Source organism: Triticum aestivum, chromosome 4A, assembly GCF_018294505.1.
Source record: "Triticum aestivum cultivar Chinese Spring chromosome 4A, IWGSC CS RefSeq v2.1, whole genome shotgun sequence".
NCBI classification, from domain to species: Eukaryota; Viridiplantae; Streptophyta; class Magnoliopsida; order Poales; family Poaceae; genus Triticum; species Triticum aestivum.
The window spans coordinates 689,978,188-690,006,131 of NC_057803.1; the positions used below are offsets into that span (position 1 = coordinate 689,978,188).

Here is a 27,944-nt window from a genome sequence, read left to right on the forward strand (position 1 = left end):
CTTTGCATGTTAAAATAGTTGTTGGCCTAAAGCGTTTTATTACTCACAGTCTCGCTTAGTATTTGTGTCCTGTCTTTATTTCCCGTTTCTAAATTTGCTGCTTCAGTTTGTTTTCATGTTGCTAGCTTAATTTACCTTGCCTTATAGAAGGGCGATAGTAGTAAGCTATTTCCAAGTGATCACTCAGGTGAAAATGCTGCTAAGTCATGCTCAACCATTGCCCCCGTGGTTCGAACCATGTATTTGCGGTCATCAAGATAATTTTCTTGGTCCGTTGTCAGAAGCATAAGGCACAAAACTAATTCTGGCTGTAGATAATGTTACAAAGAAGAAAAATGAGTAATCTTTATTAGTAGATAGAAAGGTCGGACAGATGACCTATTTTATTCTTCCTGGCATACTTATTGCATATTCGGGTTGCTCCAATAGCACAATTTGGAGCCGAAACAAATACATGCTACTAAAATACCACAAGATGAGATTATTTTTTCGCCAGCAGAGCCTTAAAGGTAATTGGAAATGTAAATTGGGGTGGACCATAGTAGAACGCAGCAGCTGTCAGCTTGGCGGCCCTATCTGTCATGAACTCCGGGTCCCAGAACCAGTAACCATCGGGGTTGTAGCAGTACGTCCAGTCGGGGTAGCTCCACTCGCTGCAGGAGTCCTGGGTATTCACTAGCCCTGCACCTCATACAACATAATAATTAAACAATGAAACAAACCACAATTAAATGAACATTGGAGACATGTGCGTTATTGGTAGATAATGGAATTCTGCTCCCAGATTGGGGTGTCCTATGTAAATAGGGCATTAGTGGTTGGTTAATTTTCAATAGAAGAAAGAGTATCAGTTCTAGTTTACTGTGCTACGTACCATAATTTGATGGGTTGGCAAAGACGGCGGTGGTGAAGCCGTAGAAGTCGCCGATGGAGTAGGAGAGACCCGACTTCTTGGACGCGAGGCCAGCCATTAGGGGCTTCAGGGCCGCGTCGAACGCGGTGGCGTTCTTTTTCAGGCTCTGGTCACACTCATACCTGTAGGGAGGTGGCTTGCAGCCGATGATGCCAACGTTTACGATGGCCATCTTCCTGGCGCCCATGTCATAAAGGGACGAGATGGCTTCCCCGTAAAGAGTGATGAGCTCCTGGAGCTCGGTCTGTGATCGTGGATATCCAGACTCGACGTTCCATCTTGGATCGAGGTCCTGGCCACCGGTGCCAATTAGGAAGAAAGACTTGGAGAGGAGCTCACGCAATTTCGCGTCGCCACCCAGCTTGGCCTCCATCTGGGACCTCGTCACCTTGAAGTGCTCAAGCTGCTTCGGCAACGAGATGGAACGTTCTCCGTTCTGTTGCATCTCTCATTTCAAATGTTTGTAATTTCGCACGAATGCAAATTTAGTGCAATGGGTTGACTTACAGTGGAGATTTTGATACCGGAACCTGCCGAGGCGTAGTTGGCGCCCCACATGTTGAGCCCACCGTTCAACGACATGTAAGCTGGAGGGCTCTGCTGGAAGCCGATTGATGTTGCTGAACACCATAAAACCAACCAGCCAATCAATCATGGATGATCGATCGATGAGTAGGCATATGATGTGTTAATTGAGAGACCGGGGTTATCCTCCTTTTTTCTAAAAAAAAGGATGTATCATGGGTTTGGCACGCACGTACCAACGGTGTCAGCCAAGTTGGCTCCGTTGCTGAACCTGCCGCTGCTAGATTGAGAGACTTGAGGGGGGTACCCCTCCTCCGTTTCGACCTTGGGCAAGTATCTGTTGTTTCCGACGTCCAACACCCCGTCTCCGAACACGAACATGGCAGGTGGAGGCACGGGCTTCGCCGGCTTTACCTCATCGTCTGTTTTCACCAGCACGTGCATTATATTGTACTATTTCACCGCAAACCCGATACCCCACGGAAAAATCCAAAATTAAAGAGTATACTTACGGCAGAATGTCTTGCAGTCGGGGCAGAGGACGATGCACTGCTGTGGGCAGCGGTCGGGGCAGGTGCTCGTGCAACCCGGCCGCTTCCCGTCGGTGTCCTTGCAGGTGACGTTCCTGGGAGGGACGGCCTCCCCCTCCCCCTCGTTGCCGTCCGGGGAGCCGGGAGATGGGTATGAGCCAGGGGATGGATACGAGTCCGGGGAGCTTGGGGACGACGGGTATTGCGCCGACGCCGACGCCGACAATGCTAGCAGGCAGAGGATGCCCACCACGAGCACACTCGCGCGCACCGCCATTGCTGCTGCCAACAGGTCCAAGCTAATCGGCGGAAAGACAACGTATGCTGCTGCCGCTGGCCGTTGTGATCGAGGGCCTCAAGGTTATCCTTATATAGTATGGTTATAGTCAGCACAGCAAGCTGGGTTAATGGCGAGCGTTGACCCAGATTGCCGGACCAGCAATGTAAGTAGCCGAACTGTCTTATGAACGACGACAAGTATGAAGCAAGATTTAATCAACAAGATACTCTTGGAATACAAGTATAGAACAGATCAAGTCGGCAACTCATAAGATTCTCCGGTGCAGTCGAGGCCGGTGCCTCGGGGTGAGGATATATATAATTATATACTTCAATAGGTAATGCAACTGCAGCTGGATACTTGTACGCGCAGGCAGAGGGAAACAACCCATGGATGAACTGAAGAAATAGAGAGTAGCCTGTGCGTGTGATCGGGCTGACGGCAGACCTACGCGTCCATGCTTCATATTAGTAACTACGGGATACAGGAGACTAAGTCAAAGCCTTACAAGTCAAATCTTGAGATATGCCTCCTCACGTGCTCATGCTTGAAATCTGAAATCTTCAAAACTAAGTCGGTCACCTCAAAAGTCAGAGCGCGCAATTTTTGTATTTTAATTTTTTGAACATAACTACTCCCTCCTTTCCTAAATGTAAGTCTTTGTAGAGATTTCACTAGGTGGACTACATACGGAGCAAAATGAATGAATCTACACTTAAAATGCATCTATATATATTCGTATGTAGTTCATAGTGAAATCTCTACAAAGACTTACTAGTATGTATGCACGTGCAATGCACGTTTTAACTTTATGGGGTGAGTTTTGGTAGGGAAAAACATAGACTTACTGATTGATTCAAAGCAAAAAATTCTTGATTTATAGATGCTGAAATGAATTATATTATAAAGAAAGTACGAATTAATATATGCAATCCCCATAATTTGTTAATAAAGAATCCTGCAAAAAATGTTAATAAAGAAAAGAATTAAAAATGAATTTAACTTTACTTTATGTTTCTCCCTCAAAACCATTTTTTGGGCTCAACTCATTGCCAACCTCAAGCTACAACATGTCTGGCCCAAGAGAAATCAGTTTAGGCCACATCTCTTGAGAAGTATCAGGCGGTTCATTCTAGAACATGATGGATGCAACAACCATGCACTGTTCAGTGCGAATCCCACTATTTTCAGCCGTTGGATCTAGGACATAAATGGTTAGGATTGATGGCCCGCTCCTATTCAAAACTCGTACACTATATAGTAGTATAGATATTTAGGAACAGAGGGAGTATGATTTTACCTAGTAGCCATGGAGGGCGTCTTAGCGATTGAATTCAACAGAATATAATTTTGTTGATGATCTTGATTTGTGGCTGGGTGGAAGGTGCATATCTCGTCTATATTTGCATGGTTTTGGTTTTATTGCCTCGGTAAAAATCGATAAATCTTATTTGAGAATGAAAAAAACTACACCCACCTTCCGTCCTGGAAATACAAGAGTATGTGCAACGGTAGAGAAAAGCTTCCGACTAACCGACGGAGGGAATACTCGGCAAACCATTTGTCGAGATGATATTGGCCTGCACCGAGTCCTCGTCGCACTCGGTGAAGAAGCTGTTTCAGTTTTCACTAGGGCGAAATGTAATATTGTAACAGGAAATTACACTATCATAACAGGAAGAATACACTTAAGCAATATAAATGAATAACAAGAATGGATCCTACCATCAAAGCTCCAATCTGATTTAGAACCATGATTCTGACTAGCTTGACAGCCGCCTCCTCCTACCACTCCGTCCCTCTTCCTCTCACCACTGCTAGATACCAGTGGCCAGGCTAAGTCGCGACACTAGTTAGTGATGGCGGCAACGAGGAGATCTCTGCCCCGGTAACCTTTACCAACGAGATGCGATCTACAAGCGGCGACTTGAGCTAGAGGATATGGTTGTGCAGCGGTGGCGGTGGTGTTTCCGACCAGGCAGGCGATCTCTCGTGGTGAGGTGTCGGTGGCCACAATCCGGTCTGCAGATACACGGATGGCAGCGGCGACATTCTGCATCTCAACGAGGCGGCCTTCCACTCGAACACGTGGATGGCACAGTGGTCCTGCACTATGAGGCGGTTATCGCTTCAGGCCGGAGTGTCTTGGACATTCATATCCAATAGCAACGGCGAGTATGTTTTGCCGACCAATTTTGTTCGAGGAAGAGGAAGGCGGAGCATGAGGACGGTGCCGCACTGTTGTAGTGTCCCCAATTGGGATTTTGGCGGTGCCAATGACCTTACTCCCTCGCCAATTTTTCTCGTATGTGCGCGCCGGTGAGACCTTCGTCCTTCCGAGCCTTCGGTGGTCACCGATACTTGTTGCGGTTTGACTGTATGCTTGTGTGGGTATGGTCTTCACATGCATGGCATCTCACGTCAAGACTTTGCTATACATGTAACTGCTCAGATCATTGAACATGGTGGCGACAACACATGATGACTTTGATTTGGTAATGCTTCTCGAGTACTACTCGGCCTCGAGCTTCGGGTGAAAACCCAAGGTTTGAACCTAAGGGAATTTTGGGTCGTTACCTTGTTGAAAGCACTGCTCGGATTTGCTCAACCTTATCTTCAGGGTGAAAGCCCAGGTTTTGAGCTTTCGTGCTTAGATCCAGTGACATCGGCGCTTGACTGCCATTTCCTTCCCATAGGCTTTCTGTTGGAGAACCTTTTCTCGATGTTTTTGTGATCTCATGAAATGGTTGGTGTGGATGGTCGATGTTGTAGTTCATCAATCACTGTTTCGATTGCTTCTTAGATTTTTTTTTCCTTTTCACTTTCCTCCACCTAGATAGAGTTTTGGTCTTGTATAACTTTGCTCTTTGCCGGCTAAATTCTTTGTGTGTGCGCACACGCGTTAGTGTTGCTTGTGTGCATCCTAATTATGCAAAGACTGGGTTCATTCTAATTGTGTTTGTATCCCATCGAATAAAATCAACCTTTATCAAGAATGACTAATCAGATACCCTGATCTTGTTGTTTCCGCCCTTTTGTCTCGATGCGGAACAACTGTAGTAGTCGTCTTCATTCTGTTGCCGCCATCCTTTTTAAGCAAAAGCGTAGGGCTAAGCAAGTTCGTCAGCAAAATTGTCAATTTCATGTGTTCTTCGGAGAATGTAAGGTGGATGTTATGCGGCTGGGGGCGCCATCGTAATCATATTCCACGGGACATTCGTCCAGCTGTATACATGGCAAAAATCACTACGTTCTATATATGGCAAAGATGAAGCACTGGGTTTTCCAAGGGATTTTTTTCCCCAGAGACTACCACGCACAATGTTCACGACCTGGCCTGCGAGGAGGCACGGGTGCAGCTCCCTCTTCTGCCACCTCCATGGCGCCGGGAGCGCCTTGCTGTACCGCGTGCTGGACGCGGTGACGTCGGTGAAATGCGAGACGCGGCGGGCTCGCAAGCAGGTCAAGGTGCTCGAGGCCCTCGACGTCGCCGGGACGCAGATGTACCACTTCACCACCATCGTCATCGCCGGCATGGGCTTCTTCACGGACGCCTACGACCTGTTCTCGGTCTCCCTCATCGCCGACCTCCTGGGCCGCATCTACTACCACTCGGCGGACGGCAGGCTCCCCCGTAACGTCGCCGGCGCCGTCAGCGGCGTGGCGCTCTGCGGCACGGTCCTGGGGCAGCTCTTCTTCGGCTGGCTCGGCGACAGGATGGGGCGGAAGCTGATCTACGGCGTCACGCTCAAGCTCATGGTGGTGTGCTCGCTCGCGTCCGGCCTCTCCTTCCACAACAAGCCCAAGTGCGTCGTGGCCACGTTGTGCTTCTTCCGCTTCTGGCTCGGCTTCGGCATCGGCGGCGACTACCCGCTTTCGGCCACCATCATGTCTGAGTATGCCAACAAAAGGACTCGCGGAGCCTTCATAGCAGCAGTCTTCGCTATGCAGGTGTGTAAGTAAAACTATCACAATATTTTTTGGAGCCTGTGCCGTATCTCATTTCTAATCTACAGCCCGCTTCTCTTTTCTCTCGTGTAACTTTCAATCCTTATCTTATTATGCTTGCTCTGCATAAAGGGTCTTGGGAACCTGGCTGCTGGGGCTGTTGTTCTGGTGCTCTCTGCGAGCTTCAAGAACACGGCCGCGTACGATTCTGACCAGCTCGGGCAAGCAGACTACGTGTGGCGCATTGTACTTATGCTCGGCGCCGTTCCTGCCCTGCTCACCTACTACTGGCGCATGAAGATGCCCGAGACGGCGCGCTACACCGCGCTCATCGCCAAGAACCTCAAGCTAGCGGCGTCTGACATGGCCGCGGTCCTCGACATCGACTTCGTGTCCGACATGGAAGCGGAGGCCGTCGTTAAGCAGGACGAGTTTGGCCTCTTCTCCATGGAGTTCCTTCACAAGCATGGCCGCCAGCTCCTCGGAACCACCGTGTGCTGGTTCGTCCTCGACGTCGTCTTCTACTCCCTCAACCTCTTCATGAAGGACATCTTCAGCGGCATCGGCTGGTTTGGAGACGCGGCTGAGATGAGCCCTCTCGAGCAGACCTACAAGATAGCCCGCACGCAGGCCATCATCGTGGTCGGCGGTTCCCTACCAGGGTACTTCCTCACTGTCCTCTTCGTTGACTGCATCGGCCGCATCAAGATCCAGCTCATGGGGTTTACCATGATGACCATCTTCATGATCGGGCTCGCCGCGCCCTACAAGTTCTGGTCCAAACCCAGCATGCATGCAGGCTTCGCCATCATGTATGCATTGATCCTCTTCTTCGCAAACTTTGGCCCTAACTCCACCACCTTCATCCTACCCACCGAGATATTCCCGACGCGGCTGCGGTCGACATGCAACGGTATATCGGCTGCCGGGGGTAAGTGTGGTGCCATCATCGGTGTTCTCTGGTTCCAGTATTCTCATACGAGCATCCGGAGCTCTCTCCTTCTTCTAGCAGGGTGCAACCTGGTTGGAGTCATGTTCACTCTTGCCTTGCCGGAATCCAAAGGGATGTCACTCGAGGATATCACCGGAGAAATGGAGGAAGAAAGTGAACCATCTCAAGAATCTGCAACGATTGCTGAAGTTGAGTTCATCCACAGCGTGGAAATTTTGTAACCAGTACCATTCATCCCGGTTGCTGATTTTAGTGTCTTCTCAAAGTTACTCAAACATTGGAAACTTGTATCTTTGAAATGTTTGGATTATATAGTCTTCAATGTGACATGGGATGGGATAGACTCCAAACGAAGTGGCAATAACAAAACTAAATCTAGGCATAGCAAATAGTAGAGCAACTTTCAGTTTTATCCCGTCCTTTACTCCTATCCATATTACTTTTCGCTGGTTCAGTACAACTGTATTACAGAATTGTACTAGAGCAGCGACAAGTAATCCCTATGAGCCTACAAGATATTGAACCCAGGACCAGGGAGGTTGTGAGCACGTTGTTAGCCACTAGAACCAACCAGATTTGGTGATACATATGTAGCACAGTTTCTTATCAACAAGAATCGATTTACTGTAGCAGACCAAACCACCACTGTACAAACCGGGCGGGACACTGCAGTGAACCGACCGAGGGGGTATTGTAGCTAATATGTTTTTTCAATTTCTAAAATGTTTTTTGAAACAAGAATAGTTTTAAAAATCCAAAATGTTTTTCAAAATTTGAACTTCTTATTGAAACGCGAACATTTTTTCAAATTTAGATCATACCGTACCCAGGATCGTGCAACTATTCTTCCTTCGTTCAAGACTCGCTTTTCTTGCTGGTTGAATGAGTGAGCCTTGGCCATACATACTGAGATTCAATAGTCAACTTTGGAGTCTGTCCTAAAGCCCTATGAACATTTTTTCAGAATCGTGAACATTTTCTGAAAGTGCGAACAATTTTTTAAAGTTTGCGAAATTTTTCTGAAAGTGCGAACAATTTTTCAAAGTTTGCGAACATTTTCTTGGAAACTTGAACAATTTTTAAAATTTCAGAATATTTTCTAAAAATGCGAACACTTCTTCAAGTTTGTGAGAATTATTTGAAAACACAAACATTTTTTTAAATTTAAGAACATTTTTCAACTTTATAAACATTTTGTGAAAACATTTTTTATTTTCTAGGGCATAAACATTTTTTTCTCTTTGCATTTCTCTTTATATCTATCTGCATTTCTCTTTGAATAAAACTAAAAGAAAAAAAAGAATATCTCACCTATGTACATATCTTAGATAAATAAGCTGGAAATTACCACAATAATTAGAAACATTTGGTTGAAAGAAAAAAAACTACTAGATCTCACGTCCTATAAAAGAAAAAGAAAAACTACCACATCTCATGTTTGGATCTCATGTCCCTTAAAACAAAACAAAAAACTGATTCTAAAAAAAGAAACTACTACTTGTCACGTACAAAAAAGCTACTACTATATATTTCCTTTAAAAAAGCTACAACAACTTATTTATCCTTTTTAGCTGCATTTCCTGTACAAAAAAACTACTAACGGATCTCACCTTTCTTTATGGTTCCTAGAATAAAGATCGCAGCAGCAGTCCCTCAGAAAACAAAAACACACATAGTGATCGTCCCTGCCTCCCTGATTTCACGTGGCGGCTGTCCCAAAACAAAAGAGAAAAACAAATAGATACCAAATCTCACGTAAAAAGCTACTACTATATCTTTTCCATAAAAAGAGCGATCACACCTATGTACACATCTTAGATAAATAAGCTAGAAATTACCACAATAATAAGAAACATTTGGTTAAAGAAAAAAAACCCACTAGATCTCATGTTTAGATCTCATGTCCCTTAACCAAAACAAAAACTGATTAAAAAAAGATACTACTTTTCACGTACAAAAAAGCTACTACTATATCTTTCCCTTAAAAAAGCTACTACAACTTATGTATCTTTTTCTAGCTGCATTTCCTGTAAAAAAAACTACTAACGGATCTCACCTTCCTTTATGGTTCCTAGAATAAAGATCGCAGTAGCAGTCCCTCAGAAAACAAAAACGCACGTAGTGATCGTCCCCTGTGTCCCTGATTTCACGTAGCGGCTGTCCCAAAACAAAAGAGAAAAACAAAAAGATACCAAATCTCACGTTAAAAGCTACTACTATATCTTTTCCATAAAAAAAGCTTAATCGGTCTCTGGGAGTTTGTTCAAAATTAATGGTGTAAGGGGGCCTAACACTTCCAATGCCGGTCCCAAGACCAGAAAAAAGTGGAGGGCGCATAAAGAATATAACACTAGGCCTTTGTGTTTAATCTACATAACTTACTACCATCATTTTGTAACTTGGCCATAAGTCAATTGAGTGAAGATCAAGAGCAGCCATCATACATGGTGGTACAAAAACATGAACTGGAAGGTTAGTCACTAACAACACTTCCTTAATTAGTTTATTAGTTCAATCGTACGGTGCCAAAAATAAATAAGGGGGATGAGACCCTCAGACCAGAAAATTAGACCTATCTCTACCTAAACCTGTGTTTGCACGTCGAGAACTATACGTAGCATTCTCAAGAGTCGCAATAAAGGTGTTGACCAAGGGTAATATTATATAAATAAATCTTTAAAAGGCACATAAAAACACTTTTATTATAGTTCTTCTTCAACAAATATGTTGCTATTGACCTTTTATTAGACAAGAATAAGTACATAAAAAATTTGTATACTACAAACTATCTTCAATATAATAACTAACATATCAATGCTAACATGAGATGGCAGGATGTCAAAAAAAACATGACATGGCAGGATGGATATGGTTTATTGATATGCATAAGTAATGGAAGCGTGCATCGGCATTTGATGGAATAACTCATTCATACCTAACATTGATGCTCAATATTATCTGATATTTGAGGCTCATTACATATAGTTTAGAGCCTGAATGTGAATAGGGGTATGGGCGGCAACTGTGAATGCCATCACAAGCACGAATAAATTGGATAGGCGTAATCAAATTAATATTTACACTACTTTAGTTACATCTGTTCAACAATACAAACATAGGAAAAGGATAAGAAGGGGTAAATATGACATGAACAGGAAAGGGAAAAAAGTTGGACCTGCAAGAGGAAGATGGCAACCGCTATGGAGGACGAATATGACGTGTCGGCCGGCCCTGATTTTCAATAATATGGATGTGTCTTATGGAGGATGAACTCAGTCCGGATCCAATATGGCTACGAGACATGAGATACATTCCCACAATGACTCAACAATAACACCGATGTTGCTCTTTGCGTAGATGGACATCAGCCGGCGGCATCAATCAGGCAGTCAATGGAGAAAAGGAGGTTGTCTTTTCTCTATGAGTAGCTGGACATCAGCCGGGGGCGGCAACACGGGAGTCAACGCAAAAAGGAAGGAAAGGAGAAATGAGATGAAGGGGATCGGGCAAGGCCTGCCTCTGTGTGAACATGTGGACTGTGGAGTCCTAGAGATTCCGGAATGTTGTGTGCATCTACGTGAGCCTGTTGGACTAAAAGCCTAATTAATCATTCAAGTACGAAAACATTATTTTACTACAAAAAGCACAAATTATCAGTTATAAATTGTGCTAAAAGCATCAACTATGAATTATTAAAAAAACACTAATCAATGTACATCGTCTAGGGAAAAAGTATAGTGCATAGACGCATTTTTAACAGAAATTGTGTAATATTTGGTGATGTAAACTTTTTTAAATATAAATCCATGCTAACATATACTTAATGGGCATATTAACAAAAAAAATGATCGTTACAAAATCGCCCGTATTGAATCAAATTTGATGCCTAGGATACTTCTTGAGGAAACATTATATACTAAAAATAAGTATATTTGATATGCCTCAACGGCATTGTAAAGCTAGCCACCCACCATGTGCACATCACTGCAGTTGCATTAGGAAATCCCATGAATTTGAGGACGGAACACTAAAAAACTTCAGCAACAACATGGCCTCCAAATATCTCACCCAAACATTTAAGGGGTAACTCTTATATCCTTAAAACGTCCAACCCAAAAACCTGGTGAATATGAACTACTAGTCCGACACACTTCTCTCAACTGGTATTTTTGAACTACTAGTAAGCGTGTACGTGAAAATTCACGTGTACAGAGAAGATAGTCTGGTAGTAGTAGTCAAAAACATTACAAACGAACCTAGCATGTTTTTGTACAATCAAGGATGGTCATTCTCACTGTTTGACAAAAGGTACTCCCTGCAAGTGATCTAAAATGTCTTGGAGGGAGTAAAATCTACAAAATCTACTTTGCAGTGCACCTAAGAGCATCTCTAGTAGATTCGTAAAAGGCCCGATTCTGTTAAATAACCGCTATTTTACGGTTTTGGGCGAAAGAAAAGGCCATTCCAGATCCCGCAAAATGGCTGGTGCTGTAAAAATTTATACAACTCCCCTTAAGAAAAACCTCGTCCTGAAGATATGGAGTTTTGGAGGAAATTTTTTCAGCTCCCACTATACCACGAGGGCTGGGGGTAAATGAATGTTTTATTTAGTGCGAAGTGTAATATACTATGTTAGCTATAGTAGCTAATTTTTTGTATGGCCACGTGACACTCTTGTTTTACTACTAAACATGATTTTAAGGTATATCACTATATGTGCTTCATGCTTCATTATTTCCTCGAACATAGGTTCCTCAAAAATGTTTACTTATCTGAACATTTATTTAAAGTAGTATTAAATTATTATTTTTTAGCATATATTCCCTCAGCAATGCGCGGGGTATCATCTTGTTTACAATAAAAAGTGGTCCCTTCTGTTGGAAATATGAGCAATTTACCGAGTGATTTTATTAACAGAAATACTAGATAAAGCATGACTAGTGTAGTAGTGATAAAACAGGCCATGTGATTTGACAAAGGGAAGGTAAACAACATCTTCATATATGAACCGTAACTAAACATATATTATGCAGACAGTATAGCAAGTTGCATATATGAAATAGAGTCTAACATATCCAGGGCAAACACTAGAACAAGGAACTGTAGCAGAACCTCTAATAGAAAGGAGACGGACACGTACGAGGCAGCAGCAGCAGCAGAAGCGCTGGACTTGGGGTCGGTGTCCTCGCCAGCCATGTAGTCGAGGAGGTCGTGGACGTCGGGGAAGAAGTCGTCGTCGGGGAAGTAGTCGTCGGAGTCCGGTGTGTCCGTGATGAAGAAGTCAGTAGTCGCGCAGAGCGCTCCCCAAAAACCTTATCACCCTTCTCCCGTACAGGACTCAAAATGTGCGGTTTCGGAGGCCTACTGTCCCAACCTGCGGTGCACGCCGCAAGCCGGGATGGGGAAGATCGTAGTAGCAGTGCAGTGCTGAGGAACCGGTGGCGAGAGGAGGAAGTAGTTCTGGTGTGTCTCTCTGGAGAGGAGCGACCTCTCTTATATAGGCACAAGAGAAGGACGCGAATAGGCTGCGCCGGGAGGTGAAGCAACGGAGGCAGACGAAACGAACAGGCATCACATGAAGAGGTGCGCCGTTCTTATTCAGGCGGAGGAGGAGCGCGCGTGGATTTCCCTCTTGTTCTCATGCTCATACAAGTGGGGAAGGAGCCTCCCTTATAAAGAGGTCCAACTCCCTCTAAACTAGCAAGCTGGGACTAAACTTTAGTTCCACCTCTTGCCTTGCACGAATGGGCTGTGTGGGCCTCTAGGATTTATAGGAATTTCTGAAACTGCTATTGGTCTAGGCCTAAAATAGACAAAATTCCAGCAATCCCCCACCAGATCCCAGAGGCACACAAAATTTGTCTTTGCTTCCAAAACACTGTTTTATATACTGGTACTGCAGTGGAGACTGTTAAGTTGAACTTCCACCTAGAACCCTATGCTACACTAGTTGGCAACTTGAACAGTGGACTGGGCCTTGAACTGCAAGTTTTCTGCGAATCTAGTTTCACATAAAGCCTTGACCAATATGTGGCTACCGTGGGTCTTCCTCACGGGTGGAGCTTATGCATCATACTCCGTGACCTTTCATGAGTTTACTAGAGAGAACCCTACTCTCATAGATTGCGACGTTTAACAATCAGACTCATATAGGTGCGTTCTTCAAAAGATGCTCTGCAGGACAACATCTCTTCTTCAAAAAGCCACTTAGAACACATTAAGATATACATCAACCTGCCATGCAGATTAGGAGAGTATTGCATCTTCATGGAGTGGTATTTTAACAGTAGGGATACTCTCCTCCCAGTTGACCAACAGCTTGTCTTCCACATCTAATTCACGGGATCTCCGATCACAAAGAATAGGTTACCACTGTGAATAACTCTTATTGTGGGTCTCATACCCATCTCCCTGGATGCATTATCTATCACATTACGTGATAGACCCTTAGTAAAAGGATCTGCCAGATATTTAGACGTTTGGATATAATCCAATGCAATAACTCCAGAGTTTTTCATTTTTCTGACAGACTTTAACCTTCTCTGAACGTGTCTTGATGACTTCATGTTATCCTTTGAGCTGCTCACTTTAGTGATCATAGTTTGATTGTCACAGTTCATAAGGATACCCGGTATAGGTTTCTCAACTACCGGCAAGTCATTCAAGAGCCGGCGAAGCCAATCTGCTTCGACCGTAGCTGTATCTAGTGCTGTGAGTTCTGCTTCCATTGTTGACCTCGTTAAGATGGTCTGCTTGCAAGACTTCCAAGAAACAGCGCCACCTCCATGAGTGAATACATAACTGCTCGTGGCCTTTATCTCATCAGCATCTGAGATCCAATTTGAGTCACTATACCCTTCAAGCACCTTTGGATGCCCAGTGTAGTGAATTCCATAATTCGTAGTGCCTTTCAAATAACGCAAAACTCTCTCTAGAGCTTTCCAATGCACATCTCCTGGTTTTGAAACAAACCAACTCAGTTTGCTAACAGCAAAAGAGATGTCAGGTCTTGTAGCACTTGCTAAGTACATAAGCGAGCCAATAATCTAAGAATACTTCAATTGATCTCTAGCAATTCTTCGATTCTTTCGAAGCAGCACGCTAGCATCATATGGTGTTGGAGAGGGGTTGCAGTCACTATAGCCAAAGCGACTCAAGATCTTTTCCACATAGTGAGATTGAAGCAATGTATTCCCACCATCATCATCTCTCAACAACTTGATGTTCAGAATGACATCAGCCACTCCTAAATCCTTCATCTCAAAACAGCGAGATGGGAAATCCTTGACCTCCTTAATAACATTCAGATTTGTTCCGAAAATCAGTATGTCATCAACATACAAGCAAAGCATAACTCCCTCGCCCCCACCATGGCGATAGTACACACATTTGTCAACTTCGTTCACAACAAAGCCTGCATCTGTTAAAGTTCTTTCGAACTTCTCATGCCACTGTTTGGGTGCTTGATTGAGTCCATACAAAGACTTCAGCAACTTGCACACTTTCCCTTCCTGGCCATCTATTACAAACCCATCTGGTTGTTCCATATAAATTTCCTCATCCAACTCTCCATTTAGGAAAGCAGTCTTAACATCCATTTGATGAATGAGAAGACCATGTGAGTCAGCTAGTGAAAGTAGAACTCGAATAGTGGTCAGTCGAGCCTCAGGTTAGTAAGTATCAAAGAAGTCTTCACCTTCCTTTTGGGTATAACCCTTTGCCACGAGCCGAGCCTTGTACTTTTCGATAGTACCATCAGGCCTAAGCTTCTTCTTGAATACCCATTTGCATCCTATAGGTTTGCACCCATAAGGACGATCAGTTATCTCCCAAGTTTCATTCGCCAAGATGGAATCCATCTCGCTATGAACCGCTTCCTTCCAGTAGTCAGCATCTTCCGATGCATAGGCCTCCGAAATAGAACTGGGAGTGTCATTTATGAGATACACAAGAAAATCATCACCACAAGAATTGGCAGTCCTTTGTCTCTTGCTCCTAGTAGGAACTTCATTGTGCTCCTCCATAGGACTTTCAAAGTGTTTCATCGAAATGGCAGGTTCAGTAATTGTAACTGGTTCCTGATTCGATGAACTAGGCATCTCATGATTAGATGAGGTAGCCATATCCTTCATGGGAAAGATATCTTCAAAGAAAGTCGCATCATTCGACTCCATGATCGTACCGACATGCATGTCAGGTCCCTCAGATTTTACAACCAAGAATCTATAGCCAATGCTATGAAAAGCATATCCCAGGAAAACACAATCCACAGTTTTTGGTCCCAGCTTCCGCTTCTTTGGAATTGGTACATTGACTTTCGCCAAACAGCCCCATGTTCGCAGATAAGAGAGTTTTAACCTTTTCTTCTCCCATTCCTCGAATGGAGTTATCTCTTTGTTCTTTGTGGGAACTAGGTTTAGGACATGACATGCAGTCAATATCGCCTCCCCCCACCATGCCTTGGAGAGACCCGATGTGTCTAACATGGCGTTAACCAAATCAGTTAGAGTATGGTTCTTTCTTTCGGCCACCCCATTTGACTGAGGTGAGTAGGGAGGCGTCCTCTCATGGATTATACCATGTTCCGCACAAAAATCATCAAATTCATTGGAAAAATACTCTCCACCACGGTCGGACCTAAGCCTCTTGATTTTCTGATCAAGTTGGTTTTCCACTTCAGCTTTATAGATCTTGAAAAAGTTCAAAGCCTCATCCTTAGATTTCAGAAGATACACACGGCAGTATCTAGTGGAGTCGTCAATTAATGTCATAAAATATTTCTTTCCACCTTTTGTCAAAACACCATTCATTTCACATTGATCTGAATGTATAAGTTCTAGTGGTGCAAGATTTCTCGTCTCCGCAGTCACGTGAGACTTACGAGGTTGCTTAGCTTGCACACACACTTGACACTTAGATCCCTTGACAGTGGTGAAACTAGGGATTAAGTTCAACTTCGCTAGTCGTGACATGCAACCAAAGTTAACATGACAAAGACGTGAATGCCACACATTTGATTCACTATTGTTGCAAATATGATTAACAACTTTATTGCAAACGTCTGTTAAGGATAAACGAAACAGACCTCCTGACTCATAGCCTTTACCAACAAAGGTTCCATACTTGGATATTACAAATTTATTCGACTCAAAGACAAGCTTATAGCCATCTCTACACAGAAGAGATCTGCTAACAAGATTTTTATTGACGGAGGGGACATAATGCACGTTCTTCAGCCGCACGATTTTCCTCGAAGTAAACTTCAGATCGACCGTGCCAACACCACGAACAGAAGCACTTGAACCGTTGCCCATCAGCACGGTTGAAGTCCCTGCGGTCTGATAAGATGAAAACATGGAAATATCACCTCATACATGCACATTAGCACCCGTGTCAATCAACCAATCAGGAGAATGACATACTGAAAGAATAGTGGGAAATATACCATACCCAGCATCCTTCATGTCAGTGTCTCCAATGACAACATTAGCGGTCTTGCCGCCTTTCCCAGGATGACGCTTGTCATAGCGATTGGGGCAACTAGGAGCCCAATGATCAGGATCTCCACACACATGACAGACACCTTTCTTCTTGTCATTCTTCTTCTTGAAGTTCGTGTGCTGCACAGCCTTGTTCTTCCCATCAAACTTTGCTTTACCATCAAGCTTGCCCTTGTTCTTAAACTTGTGGGACTGGAAGTTTTTCTTCTGTACCAGATTGGCACTAGATCCTCCCTCAGTACCTCGAGCACGTATGTCCTTTGCTCTCTCCTTTTCTTCCACATCAAGAGTACCAATGAGATCTGGAACGGAAAACTCCTGTCTCTTATGCTTTAGTAAGGTAGCAAAGTTCCTCCATGAAGGAGGAAGCTTAGTGATGATACCCCCGGCAACAAACTTGTTCGGTAGCATGCAATTGAAGTGCTCAAGTTCTCTAGCAAATGACTGTATCTCATGAGCCTGCTCAACCACAGAGCGCTCTTCAGTCATCCTGTAATCATAGAATTGCTCCATGATGTACAGCTCAGTGCCGGCATTCGAGACCCCAAACTTGGCCTCGAGTGAGTCCCACATATCTTTTCCATTGTCAATTGACGCATAAGCATCAACTATGTTCTCACCAAGAACACTCAAGAGAGCAGCCTTAAACAAGGTATTCATTTTCTGAAAAGCTTGTGCCTGTTGGGCATCTTGCTCTCCTTCAGGTTTGCCAAGAGTGGCGTCATAGCAGCTCATGGTCTGAAACTATAAGACTGCTCTCACGCGCCACCTCTTATAGTGGATACCCTCAAACATAGGAGGTCTCATGGAAGCAGCAAAACCACTCGGGGTAAATTGCCTGTTATAAGGTTTTTGGATTGTTGGAAATATGAGCAATTTACTGAGCGATTTTATTAACAGAAATACTAGATAAAGCATGACTAGTGTAGTAGTGATAAAACAGGCCATGTGATTTGACAAAGGGAAGGTAAACAACATCTTCATATATGAACCGTAACTAAACATATATTGGGCAGACAGTATAGCAAGTTGCATATATGAAATAGAGTCTAACATATCCAGGGCAAACACTAGAACAAGGAACTGTAGCAGAACCTCTAATAGAAAGGAGACGAACACGTACGAGGCAGCAGCAGCAGCAGAAGCGCTGGACTTGGGGTCGGTGTCCTCGACAGCCATGTCGTCGAGGAGGTCGTGGACGTCGGGGAAGAAGTCGTCGTCGGGGAAGTAGTCGTCGGAGTCCGGGGCGTCCGTGATGAAGAAGTCAGTAGTCGCGCAGAGCGCTCCCCAAAAACCTTATCACCCTTCTCCCGTACAGGACTCAAAAGGTGCGGTTTCGGAGGCCTACTGTCCCAACCTGTGGTGCACGCCGCAAGCCGGGATGGGGAAGATCGTAGTAGCAGCGCAGTGCTGAGGAACCGGTGGCGAGATGAGGAAGTAGTTCTGCTGTGTCTCTCTGGAGAGGAGCGACCTCTCTTATATAGGCACAAGAGAAGGACGCGAACAGGCTGCGCCGGGAGGTGAAGCAACGGAGGGAGACGAAACGAGCAGGCAGCACGCGAAGAGGTGCGCCGTTCGTATTCAGGCTCCACTACAGCAAAAACGTTTCAGCTCCCGTGTGACCGTTCGTATACCCGTCGTGCGTGGCAAAAATTTAGACATCGGCGCGGCGCGGCGGGGCGGGCGGCGGAGGAGGAGCGCGCGTGGATGTCCCTCTTGTTCTCATGCTCATACAAGTGGGGAAGGAGCCTCCCTTATAAAGAGGTCCAACTCCCTCTAAACTAGCAAGGTGGGACTAAACTTTAGTTCCACCTCTTGCCTTGCACGAATGGGCTGCGTGGGCCTCTAGGATTTATAGGAATTTCTGAAACTGCTATTGGGCTAGACCCAAAATAGATAAAATTCCAGCACCTGGAACCCAACATCTGATTTTTTTTTCATAAATGTGGTGGCATACACAGAGACAACCTTTGCAGAGACCACTCCTCGCTAACCGATTTCAACGAAGAGAATCAGGAGCTTCCTAAATAGTTCTACATTGTGCGATTGTGTTGGCCCGGTATTTTGGGGTCTGCTGTTTCATTGGGCTACCTCACCATATTGTATTGTTTCGCCGTGTAACTTGGGTGTTGTTCCTTTTATATATAAAGCAGGTCAAGAGGCTGTTTCAAGAGTAAATGGTCTCCAGACGGTGTAGGAATATTAACCCCGCAACTACTCCCTCTCTCTCAAAATATAAGATTTTTTTGGCTAACCATATATTCTACAAAAGTAACAATAGAAGTTGTACCAAATCATTGATTGTTCAAACATCAGCAAACACATAACTGTGCCACGGATTTGCCATGAACCGTGCAATCGAGAGATGTACTATTCCTCTTCCATTTACCTTCCCATTCTAGAAAGAAATAATCATGGTCTACACATTTTTTTGGACCAACTCCGATAAAGGAAGCAACTATTAATATCATATACACAAAGGTGTAGCTCTAATATATTGGAGACTAAATCTTAAATAGGTCACAAAAGATAATAAATGATGCATGTATCAGCTATTAGAAGACCAAATTCAGCAGCTCTATGGAAGACACCAAATCACTTTTACATGTGACGAAACATAAACACCGCTAAAATAAACAGTGAATCATAATCACCTGGAGCAATATTTTTCTTCTTGGGTGGCAGCTGAAATCATCGATATGAAATTGTTTCGGAGGAAGGCTAAAGAGATAACGAAACGTTACTCCAGCGTGTAGATAATTGTCCCAATAAATAAACCAGTATACAATGTCTTGCTAATAGCACGCTATTTCATGCTAATAGTGTAATTTAAGGGTAGGCACTATTTTGTATCGGGCGCTATTTTTTTTCCTTGATCCTATACCTTATTATACTTGCTCTGCATAAAGGGTGCTCTCTGCGAGATTCAAGAACACGGCCGCGTACGAGACTCACCAGCTTTGGCAAGCGGACTACATGTGGCACATCGTGCTCATGCTTGGCGCCTTTCCTGTCCTCCTCACCTACTACTGGCGTATCAAGATGTCCGAGACGGTGTGCTTCACCATGCTTATCGCCAAGAACCTCAAGCTAGCGGCGTCCCACATGGCCACGATCCACGTGATCGACATCGTATCAGATGCATATGTGGACGCCGTCGTCAGGCAGGATGAGTTCGGCCTCTTTTATGTGGTGTTCCTCCACAAGCATGGCTGGCAGCTCCTCGACACCACCCTATGCTGGTTCATCCTCGACGTCGTCTTCTACTCCCTCAATCTCTTCATGAAGTACATATTCACCGGCATTGGCTGGTTTGGATACGCGGCCGACATGAGCCCTCTGGAGCAGAACTACAAGATAGCCCACACACAGGCCATCATCGTTGTCGGCGGTTCCCTGCCAGGGTACTTCCTCACCATCCTCTTCGTCGACTTCATCGGCCGCATGAAGATCTTGCTCATGGGGTTCACCATGATGACCATCTTCATGATCGGGCTTGCCGGGCTCTAAAAGTTCTAGTCCAAGCTCGGTATGCACGCAGTCTTCGCCGTCACGTATGCATTGATCCTCTTCTTCACAAACTTTGGCCCCAACTCCACCACCTTCATCCTGCCCACGGAGATATTCTCGACGCGGCCGTGGTCAACGTGCAACGACATATCGGCTGTGGGGGGAAAGTGTGGTACCATCATCGGTGTTCTCTGGTTCCATTATTCTCATACGAGCATCCGGAGTTCTCTGCTTCTGCTGGCAGGCTGCAACCTAGTTGGAGTTATGTTCACTCTTGAATTTCCGTAGTGCAAACGGATGTCACCCGAGGATATCACCGGAGAAATGGAGGAAGAAAGCGAACCACCTGAAGAATCTGCAATGGTTGATGAAGCTGAGTTCATCCACATCGTGGAAATTTCGTAACCAGTACTGTCCATTCCCGGTGCTAATCTTAGTGTCTTCAAATTATTCAACCATTAAGAACTTGTATCTACGAGATGTTTGGTTATATAGAATGTTCACTCTGACATGAGATGTGTTAGACTCCAAACGAAGGGGCAGTAACACAACTAAACCTAGGCATAGTGAATAATATAGAAAATTTTAGTTTGACCCCATCTCATAGCAGTTTTTATAGCAATTACCCCATTTATATACCACACATTGCAGCGGGAATTTGTTGCAATATACTTTCATAAGATTTGGTTGTGCGGAGTATAAATATTTAGATTAATAACACATTACCAGAATGAAAATACATATGATTTATTAGATTTAATTATGCATAGTTGTAAAATATCTATTGAATAGAAGTAGAATAATAGAATGAAAAACATTTTCCCACACATGGTTGCATGTGGAAGTGGATCTTTTCACATGCATGGTTGCTTGTTGAGGTGAGACTTATCCCATCCATAATTGTATGGTGATGTGGCATGCTTATATGCTGAGATAAATAAGTTAGTGGGGATGACTCTCGTAAGTATATAGGATATTTTCATCCATCTTACCCCATCTACAAAACTTGTACTATAACTTATTCCTGGATGCCAGGATTCAACCTTGTTGTTGATTGTCTTTTCAAAATTACTCAGACACTGAGAACTTATATCTTTGAAATGTTTTGATTATACATAGAGTTCACTGTGACATGAGATGGGATAGACTCCAAAGAAGTGGCAATAACGCAACTAATAAAAGTACTCATAGCAAATAATAGTGCGAATTTAAATTTTTTTACCCCCTCTTTTAGCATTTTTTTAAGTAATTACCCCATTTATGGCATTTTCATCTGTACCATTTTGCCTGGGCATGCACCAACCTTCCATCGTGGTCCTTGACTGCTAGCCCAGTGCTCCCCTTTCCACAGTGTTCCCAAAAGCTCGCGTCGACGTTAATTTTCAGCACACCCTCCTCTAGTGGCTTCCAAAAGAATTTCTATTACTCGATTAGGGATCCCTTCCTTTGATGCCCACAAGGGAGGCTGGCGGCAGGGTGCATGAGAGAGGTAGGCAGGTGGGCGGGCGGCGCCGAGGCAGGTGCCAAACTGCACAAGGAGGAAGGCGGGTTGGTCGCACTGAGCCTGGCATCATGTGACACTCCATCAAAGGGGAAGAAGGAGCAGGCGACGAGATGGACACACACGGGAAAAGGAAAGAGGAAGTCAATGTTCTAAACACCAGTGAAAACCGACCAAAATTGGACATGTTAGCTTCAAAGCCACTCAAGGGGGGTGATTTTTATGGTTTTGAAGTTCCGAGGGTAAAAACTATATATAAGTTGATTTCAAGGGGATTTGGCTCGTAGATTTGTAGGTGATTTCTATACTTTTTTCTTTCAAATACTTCCTCAACTGTACCCATTGCATCAACATGTTTTTGTGTTGGCCTCACTCCCAGTTCTGGGAAGTTTCAAGAAGCTTAAACCCATTTCACTTTTTTTCTTCGTTTCCCACATTTTTATTCTTTTTTTTTGTTTCTTTGCATTTCCTTTTTCATTTAGGTTAATTCTTTATTTTTCTAGTTGAAGGAGTTACTCATTTTTTAAATCTAATTTCTTTAAAGGTGTGTTTTTTCTTAAAACTAGGAGATATCTTTTCAAATTCATGTGCTTTCCAAAATGTGATATTTTAATTCACTAATACTACCTAAATTTTTTGAACATTTTTCAAATTATTAAGCAACTTTTAATCCACAATTTATTTTCAAAACCGTGAATGGTATTATTGTATTTGAATATTTTTAAAATTTGCCAAGATTTTGAAAACGCCATAAATAATATTTAAATGTTCATGAACTTTTTCAAAATTGTGAACATTTAAAAATTCATGATCTTTTAAAATCAACAAACATTTTCAAATCCCTGAAGTTTTTAAAATTAGTAAAACATTTTTCAAAGTTCGGAAATACTTTGAGCTTCACAAACACTTTCCAATTTTTTCATGAACATTTTATAAAATCCATGAAAAAATTAAATTCCTGAAGAGTTGTTCAAAATCGTGAACTTTGTTAATTCCATGTATATTTTTCAAATTCATGATTTTTTGAAAATCCAAGAGCATTTTTAAAATTAGCAACATTTTGTAAATTCTCATTTTCTTTGAATTAGTGAACCTTTTCAAATCATAAAAAATTGAGCCGTTTGTTTATGTGATGGTGGAGTATTTTTTTGCACGTAAGGGCTAAGAAAAAAACGCAAACAAAGATATCATTGTGCATATCATATATAGTTTCATTGTGCGCGTAAGGGTTAAGGAACAACTGTCGTCGTCTTCATTCTGTCATCGCCTTCCTTTTTCTAGCAACGGCAGCAAGTTCGTCAGCAAAGTTGTCAACTCGTCCAGCTGCAACCCTCGTCCAGTTGTATAATAATTAGGAACGGAGACAAGCAGGCGGTTCTATATATATATGGCAAACATGAGGCACTTGGTTTTCCAGAGGAATTTTTTCGCAGAGACTACTACTAAAATGTTCACGACCTGGCCTGCGAGGAGGCATGCGTGCAGCTCCCTCTTCTGCCACCTCCATGGCGCCGGGAGCGCCTTGCTGTACCGCGTGCTGGACGCGGTGACGTCGGTGAAATGCGAGACGCGGCGGGCTCGCAAGCAGGTCAAGGTGCTCGAGGCCCTCGACGTCGCCGGGGCGCAGCTGTACCACTTTACCACCATCGTCATCGCCGGCATGGGCTTCTTCACGGACGCCTACGACCTGTTCTCCGTCTCCCTGATCGCCGACCTCCTGGGCCACATCTACTACCACTCGGCGGACGGCAGGCTCCCTGGCAATGTCGCGGGCGCTGTCAGCGGCGTGGCGCTCTGCGGCACGGTCCTGGGGCAGCTCTTCTTCGGCTGGCTCGGCGACAGGATGGGGCGGAAGCGCATCTACGGCGTCACGCTCAAGCTCATGGTGGTGTGCTCGCTCGCGTCAGGCCTCTCCTTCCACAACAAGCCCAAGTGCGTTGTGGCCACGTTGTGCTTCTTCCGCTTCTGGCTCGGCTTCGGCGTCGGCGGCGACTACCCGCTTTCGGCCACCATCATGTCTGAGTATGCCAACAAGAGGACTCGCGGAGCCTTCATAGCAGCAGTCTTCGCTATGCAGGTGTGTAAGTAAAACTATCACAATATTTTTTGGAGCCTGTGCCGTATCTCATTCTTAATCTACAGCCCGCTTCTCTTTTCTCTCGTCTAACTCAGTCAAAGATAATATTTCAATCCTTATCTTATTATGCTTGCTCTGCATAAAGGGTCTTGGGAACCTGGCTGCTGGGGCTGTTGTTCTGGTGCTCTCTGCGAGCTTCAAGAACACGGCCGCGTACGATACTGACCAGCTCGGGCAAGCAGACTACGTGTGGCGCATAGTACTCATGCTCGGTGCCGTTCCTGCCCTGCTCACCTACTATTGGCGCATGAAGATGCCCGAGACGGCGCGCTACACCATGCTCATCGCCAAGAACCTCAAGCTAGAGGCGTCTGACATGGCCGCGGTCCTCGACATCGACTTCGTGTCCGACATGGATGCGGAGGCCGTCGTTAAGCAGGACGAGTTTGGCCTCTTCTCCATGGAGTTCCTTCACAAGCATGGCCGCCAGCTCCTCGGAACCACCGTGTGCTGGTTCGTCCTCGACGTCGTCTTCTACTCCCTCAACCTCTTCATGAAGGACATCTTCAGCGGCATCGGCTGGATTGGAGACGCGGCTGAGATGAGCCCTCTCGAGCAGACCTACAAGATAGCCCGCACGCAGGCCATCATCGTGGTCGGCGGTTCCCTACCAGGGTACTTCCTCACTGTCCTCTTTGTTGACCGCATCGGCCGCATCAAGATCCAGCTCATGGGGTTCACCATGATGACCATCTTCATGATCGGGCTCGCCGCGCCCTACTAGTTCTGGTCCAAACCCAGCATGCACGCAGGCTTCGCCATCATGTATGCATTGATCCTCTTCTTCGCAAACTTCGGCCCCAACTCCACCACCTTCATCCTGCCCACCGAGATATTCCCGACGCGGCTGCGGTCGACGTGCAATGGAATATCGGCTGCCGGGGGTAAGTGTGGTGCCATCATCGGTGTTCTCTGGTTCCAGTATTCTCATACGAGCATCCGGAGCTCTCTCCTTCTTCTAGCAGGGTGCAACCTGGTTGGAGTCATGTTCACTCTTGCCTTGCCGGAATCCAAAGGGATGTCACTCGAGGATATCACCGGGGAAATGGAGGAAGAAAGTGAACCATCTCAAGAATCTGCAACGATTGCTGAAGTTGAGTTCATCCACAGCGTGGAAATTTTGTAACCAGTACCATTCATCCCAGTTGCTGATTTTAGTGTCTTCTCAAAATTACTCAAATATTGGAAACTTGTATCTTTGAGATGTTTGGACAATATAGGGTTCAATGTGACATGGGATGGGATAGACTCCAAACGAAGTGGCAATAACACAACTAAATCTAGCAAATGGTAGAGCAACTTTCAGTTTTACCCCTTCCTTTACTCTTATCCATATTACTTGCCGCTGGTTCAGTACAACTGTATTACAGAATTGTACTAGAGCAGCGACAAGTAATCCCTATGAGCCTACAAGATATTGAACCCAGGACCAGGGAGGTTGTGAGCACGTTGTTGGCCACTAGAACCAACCAGATTTGGTGATACATATGTAGCACAGTTTCTTATCAACAAGAATTGATTTACTGTAGCAGACCAAACAACGACTGTACGACCGGGCGGGACACCGTAGTGAACAGACCGAGGGGGTATTGTAGCTAATGTGTTTTTTCAATTTCTAAAATGTTTTTTGAAACAAGAATAATTTTAAAAATCCAAAATGTTTTTCAAAATTTGAACTTCTTTTTGAAACGCGAACATTTTTTGATTTCGTGAACATTTTTTCAAATTCAGATCATACCGAACCCAGGATCCTACAACTATTCTTCCTTCGTTCAAGACTCGCTTTTCTTGCGGGTTGAATGAGTGAGCCTTGGCCATACATACTGAGATTCAACAGTCAACTTTGGAGTCCGTCCTAAAGCCCTATGAACATTTTTTCAGAATTGTGAACATTTTCTGGAAGTGCGAACATTTTCTTGGAAACTTGAATAGTTTTTATAATTTCAGAATATTTTTGAAAAATGCGAACACTTTTTCAAATTTGTGAGAATTATTTGAAAACACAAACATTTTTAAAATTTAAGAACATTTTTCAACTATATTAATTTTTTTGAATTTTTTTTATTTTCTAGGGCATAATCATTTTTTTTCTATTTTTCGTTTTTCTTCTCTTTTCTCGCTAATTTATTTCCTCCTTTTTGAACTTTATTATAATTCTTGAAACCTTTTCAAAAACTTGAAAAAATCTTTGGAATACCAAAAAATGTTCTTATTTTCAAATATTGTTTACAATTTTTTTGAAATCTAGAACTTGATTAAAAATAATCCGTTTCTTGAATTTTTTGTTCATACATTTTAAAAATGTTTGTGCTTCCAAAAAGTTGATATTTTTTTAAAAAAAATGGACTGAAATTTTTGTTCAAAATTTTCATCAATTGTGGGGAATTTGTTACCAATTTTGGAAAATGTGTTTAAGTTTGTAAAATTTCATACACAATTTGTTATTCCAGAATTGTTGACAAATTTGAGGAAATGCTTACAACATAAGAAAATGTTCATGTTAGTTGATAATGATGGAAATTGCAAATAGCAGAAGCATTAAAATTAGGAAAAACTACATGCTCATGGATGCACCCGTCTGGCATAGTCTGACACACTTCTCTCAACTGGTATTTGTGAACTACTAGTAAGCGTCTACGTGAAAATTCAGGTGTACAGAGAAGATAGTCTGGTAGTAGTAGTCAAAAACATTACAAACGAACCAAGCATGTTTTTGTACAATCAAGGATGGTCATTCTCACTGTTTGACAAAAGGTACTCCCTGCAAGTGATCTAAAATGTCTTGGAGGGAGTATAATTTAGAAAATCTACTTTGCAGTGCACCTAAGAGCATCTCTAGTAGATTCGTAAAAGGCCCGAGTCTTTAAAATCACCGCTATTTTATGGTTTTGGGCGAAAGAAAAGGCCATTCTAGATCCTGCAAAATGGTTGGTCCTGTAAAAATTTATACAGCTCCCCTTAAGAAAAACCTCGTCCTGAAGATATGGAGTTTTGGAGGAATTTTTTTAGCTCCCCCTATACCACGAGGACTGGGGGTAAATGAATGTTTTATTCAGTGCGAAGTGTAATATATTATGGTAGCTATAGCAGCTAATTTTTTGTATGGCCACGTGATACTCGTGTTTTACTACTAAACATGATCTTAAGGTATATCACTATACGTGCTTCATGCTTCATAATTTCCTCGAACATAGGTTCCTCAAAAATGTTTTCTTATCTGAACATTTATTTAAAGTAGTATTAATTTTGTTTTTGTTTTTAGCCTATGTTTCCTCAGCAATGCGCGGGGTATCATCTTGTTTACAATAAAAAGTGGTCCCTGCAACCCAACATCTGATTTTTTTTTTCCAGAAATGTGGTGGCATACACAGAGACAACCTTTGCAGAGACCACTCCTTGGTAGCCGATTTCAACGAAGAGAATCAGGACCTTCCTAAATAGTTTTACATTGTGCGATTGTGTTGGCCCGATATTTAGGGGTCTGCTGTTTCATTGGGCTACCTCACCATATTGTATTGTTTCGCCCTGTAACTTGGGTGTTGTTCCTTTTATATATAAAGCAGGTCAAGTGCCTGTTTCAAGAGTAATGGTCTCTAACGGTGTAGGAATATTAACCCCACAACTACTCCCTCTCTCTCAAAATATAAGACTTTTTGGCTAACCATATATTCTACAAAAGCAACAATAGAAGTTGTACCAAATCATTGATTCTTGAAACATCAGCAAACACATAACTATGCCACGGATTTGCCATGAACCGTAGTATCGAGAGATGTACTATTCCTCTTCCTTTTACCTTCCCATTCTAGAAAGAAATAATCCTGATCTACACATTTTTTGGACCTACTCCGATGAAGGAAGCAACTATTGATATCATATCACTAGTGCAGAACCGGCCTTTAGTGCCGGTTCATAACGGCCTTTAGTGCCGGTTTGCCAACCGACACTAAAGAGTGGGGACTAAAGGCCACCCCCTTTAGTACCGGTTCGTCATGAACTGGCGCTAAAGTGACACCACGTAGGCACGAGCCAGACCCGTGTGCGCGTAGGACATTAGTACCGGTTGGTAACACCAAACGGTACGTACTAAATGTTTGGGGGTGGCTTTTTTTTCTATTCAATTTTTTTTGTTTGCTGATATTTCACGA

General features: G+C 43.7%; 2 protein-coding genes and 2 pseudogenes across 2 annotated transcripts; 3 read left to right on the top strand and 1 right to left on the bottom strand.

Annotated features, from left to right (window-relative positions):
* Positions 1 to 318: 318 nt before the first annotated feature.
* On the bottom strand, positions 319 to 2,285 carry LOC123083160 (GDSL esterase/lipase At1g29660-like). Its single transcript, XM_044505281.1, has 5 exons — positions 1,951 to 2,285; positions 1,675 to 1,860; positions 1,421 to 1,533; positions 875 to 1,349; positions 319 to 681 (listed from the first exon to the last, which is right to left on the bottom strand). The coding sequence occupies exons 1-5, from the start codon at positions 2,243 to 2,245 to the stop codon at positions 482 to 484; spliced, it is 1,269 nt and encodes a 422-aa protein (XP_044361216.1). The 5' UTR covers positions 2,246 to 2,285; the 3' UTR covers positions 319 to 481.
* Positions 2,286 to 5,569: 3,284 nt separating this feature from the next.
* On the top strand, positions 5,570 to 7,369 carry LOC123083162 (putative inorganic phosphate transporter 1-13). Its single transcript, XM_044505282.1, has 2 exons — positions 5,570 to 6,199; positions 6,329 to 7,369. The coding sequence occupies exons 1-2, from the start codon at positions 5,570 to 5,572 to the stop codon at positions 7,367 to 7,369; spliced, it is 1,671 nt and encodes a 556-aa protein (XP_044361217.1).
* Positions 7,370 to 18,029: 10,660 nt separating this feature from the next.
* Positions 18,030 to 20,563, top strand: LOC123084285 (probable inorganic phosphate transporter 1-4; annotated as a pseudogene).
* A 2,543-nt stretch (positions 20,564 to 23,106) lies between these two features.
* On the top strand, positions 23,107 to 24,922 carry LOC123083163 (putative inorganic phosphate transporter 1-13; annotated as a pseudogene).
* Positions 24,923 to 27,944: the final 3,022 nt, after the last annotated feature.

Coding starts and splice junctions, on each gene's coding strand:
- LOC123083162 (XM_044505282.1), top strand. CDS start 5,570: ATGTTCACGACCTGGCCTGCGAGGAGGCACGGGTGCAGCTCCCTCTTC. Junction 6,200..6,328: donor CAGCAGTCTTCGCTATGCAG/GTGTGTAAGTAA, acceptor CTCTGCATAAAG/GGTCTTGGGAACCTGGCTGC.
- LOC123083160 (XM_044505281.1), bottom strand. CDS start 2,245: ATGGCGGTGCGCGCGAGTGTGCTCGTGGTGGGCATCCTCTGCCTGCTA. Junction 1,350..1,420: donor CCGGTATCAAAATCTCCACT/GTAAGTCAACCC, acceptor GAGATGCAACAG/AACGGAGAACGTTCCATCTC. Junction 682..874: donor TGCCAACCCATCAAATTATG/GTACGTAGCACA, acceptor TATGAGGTGCAG/GGCTAGTGAATACCCAGGAC.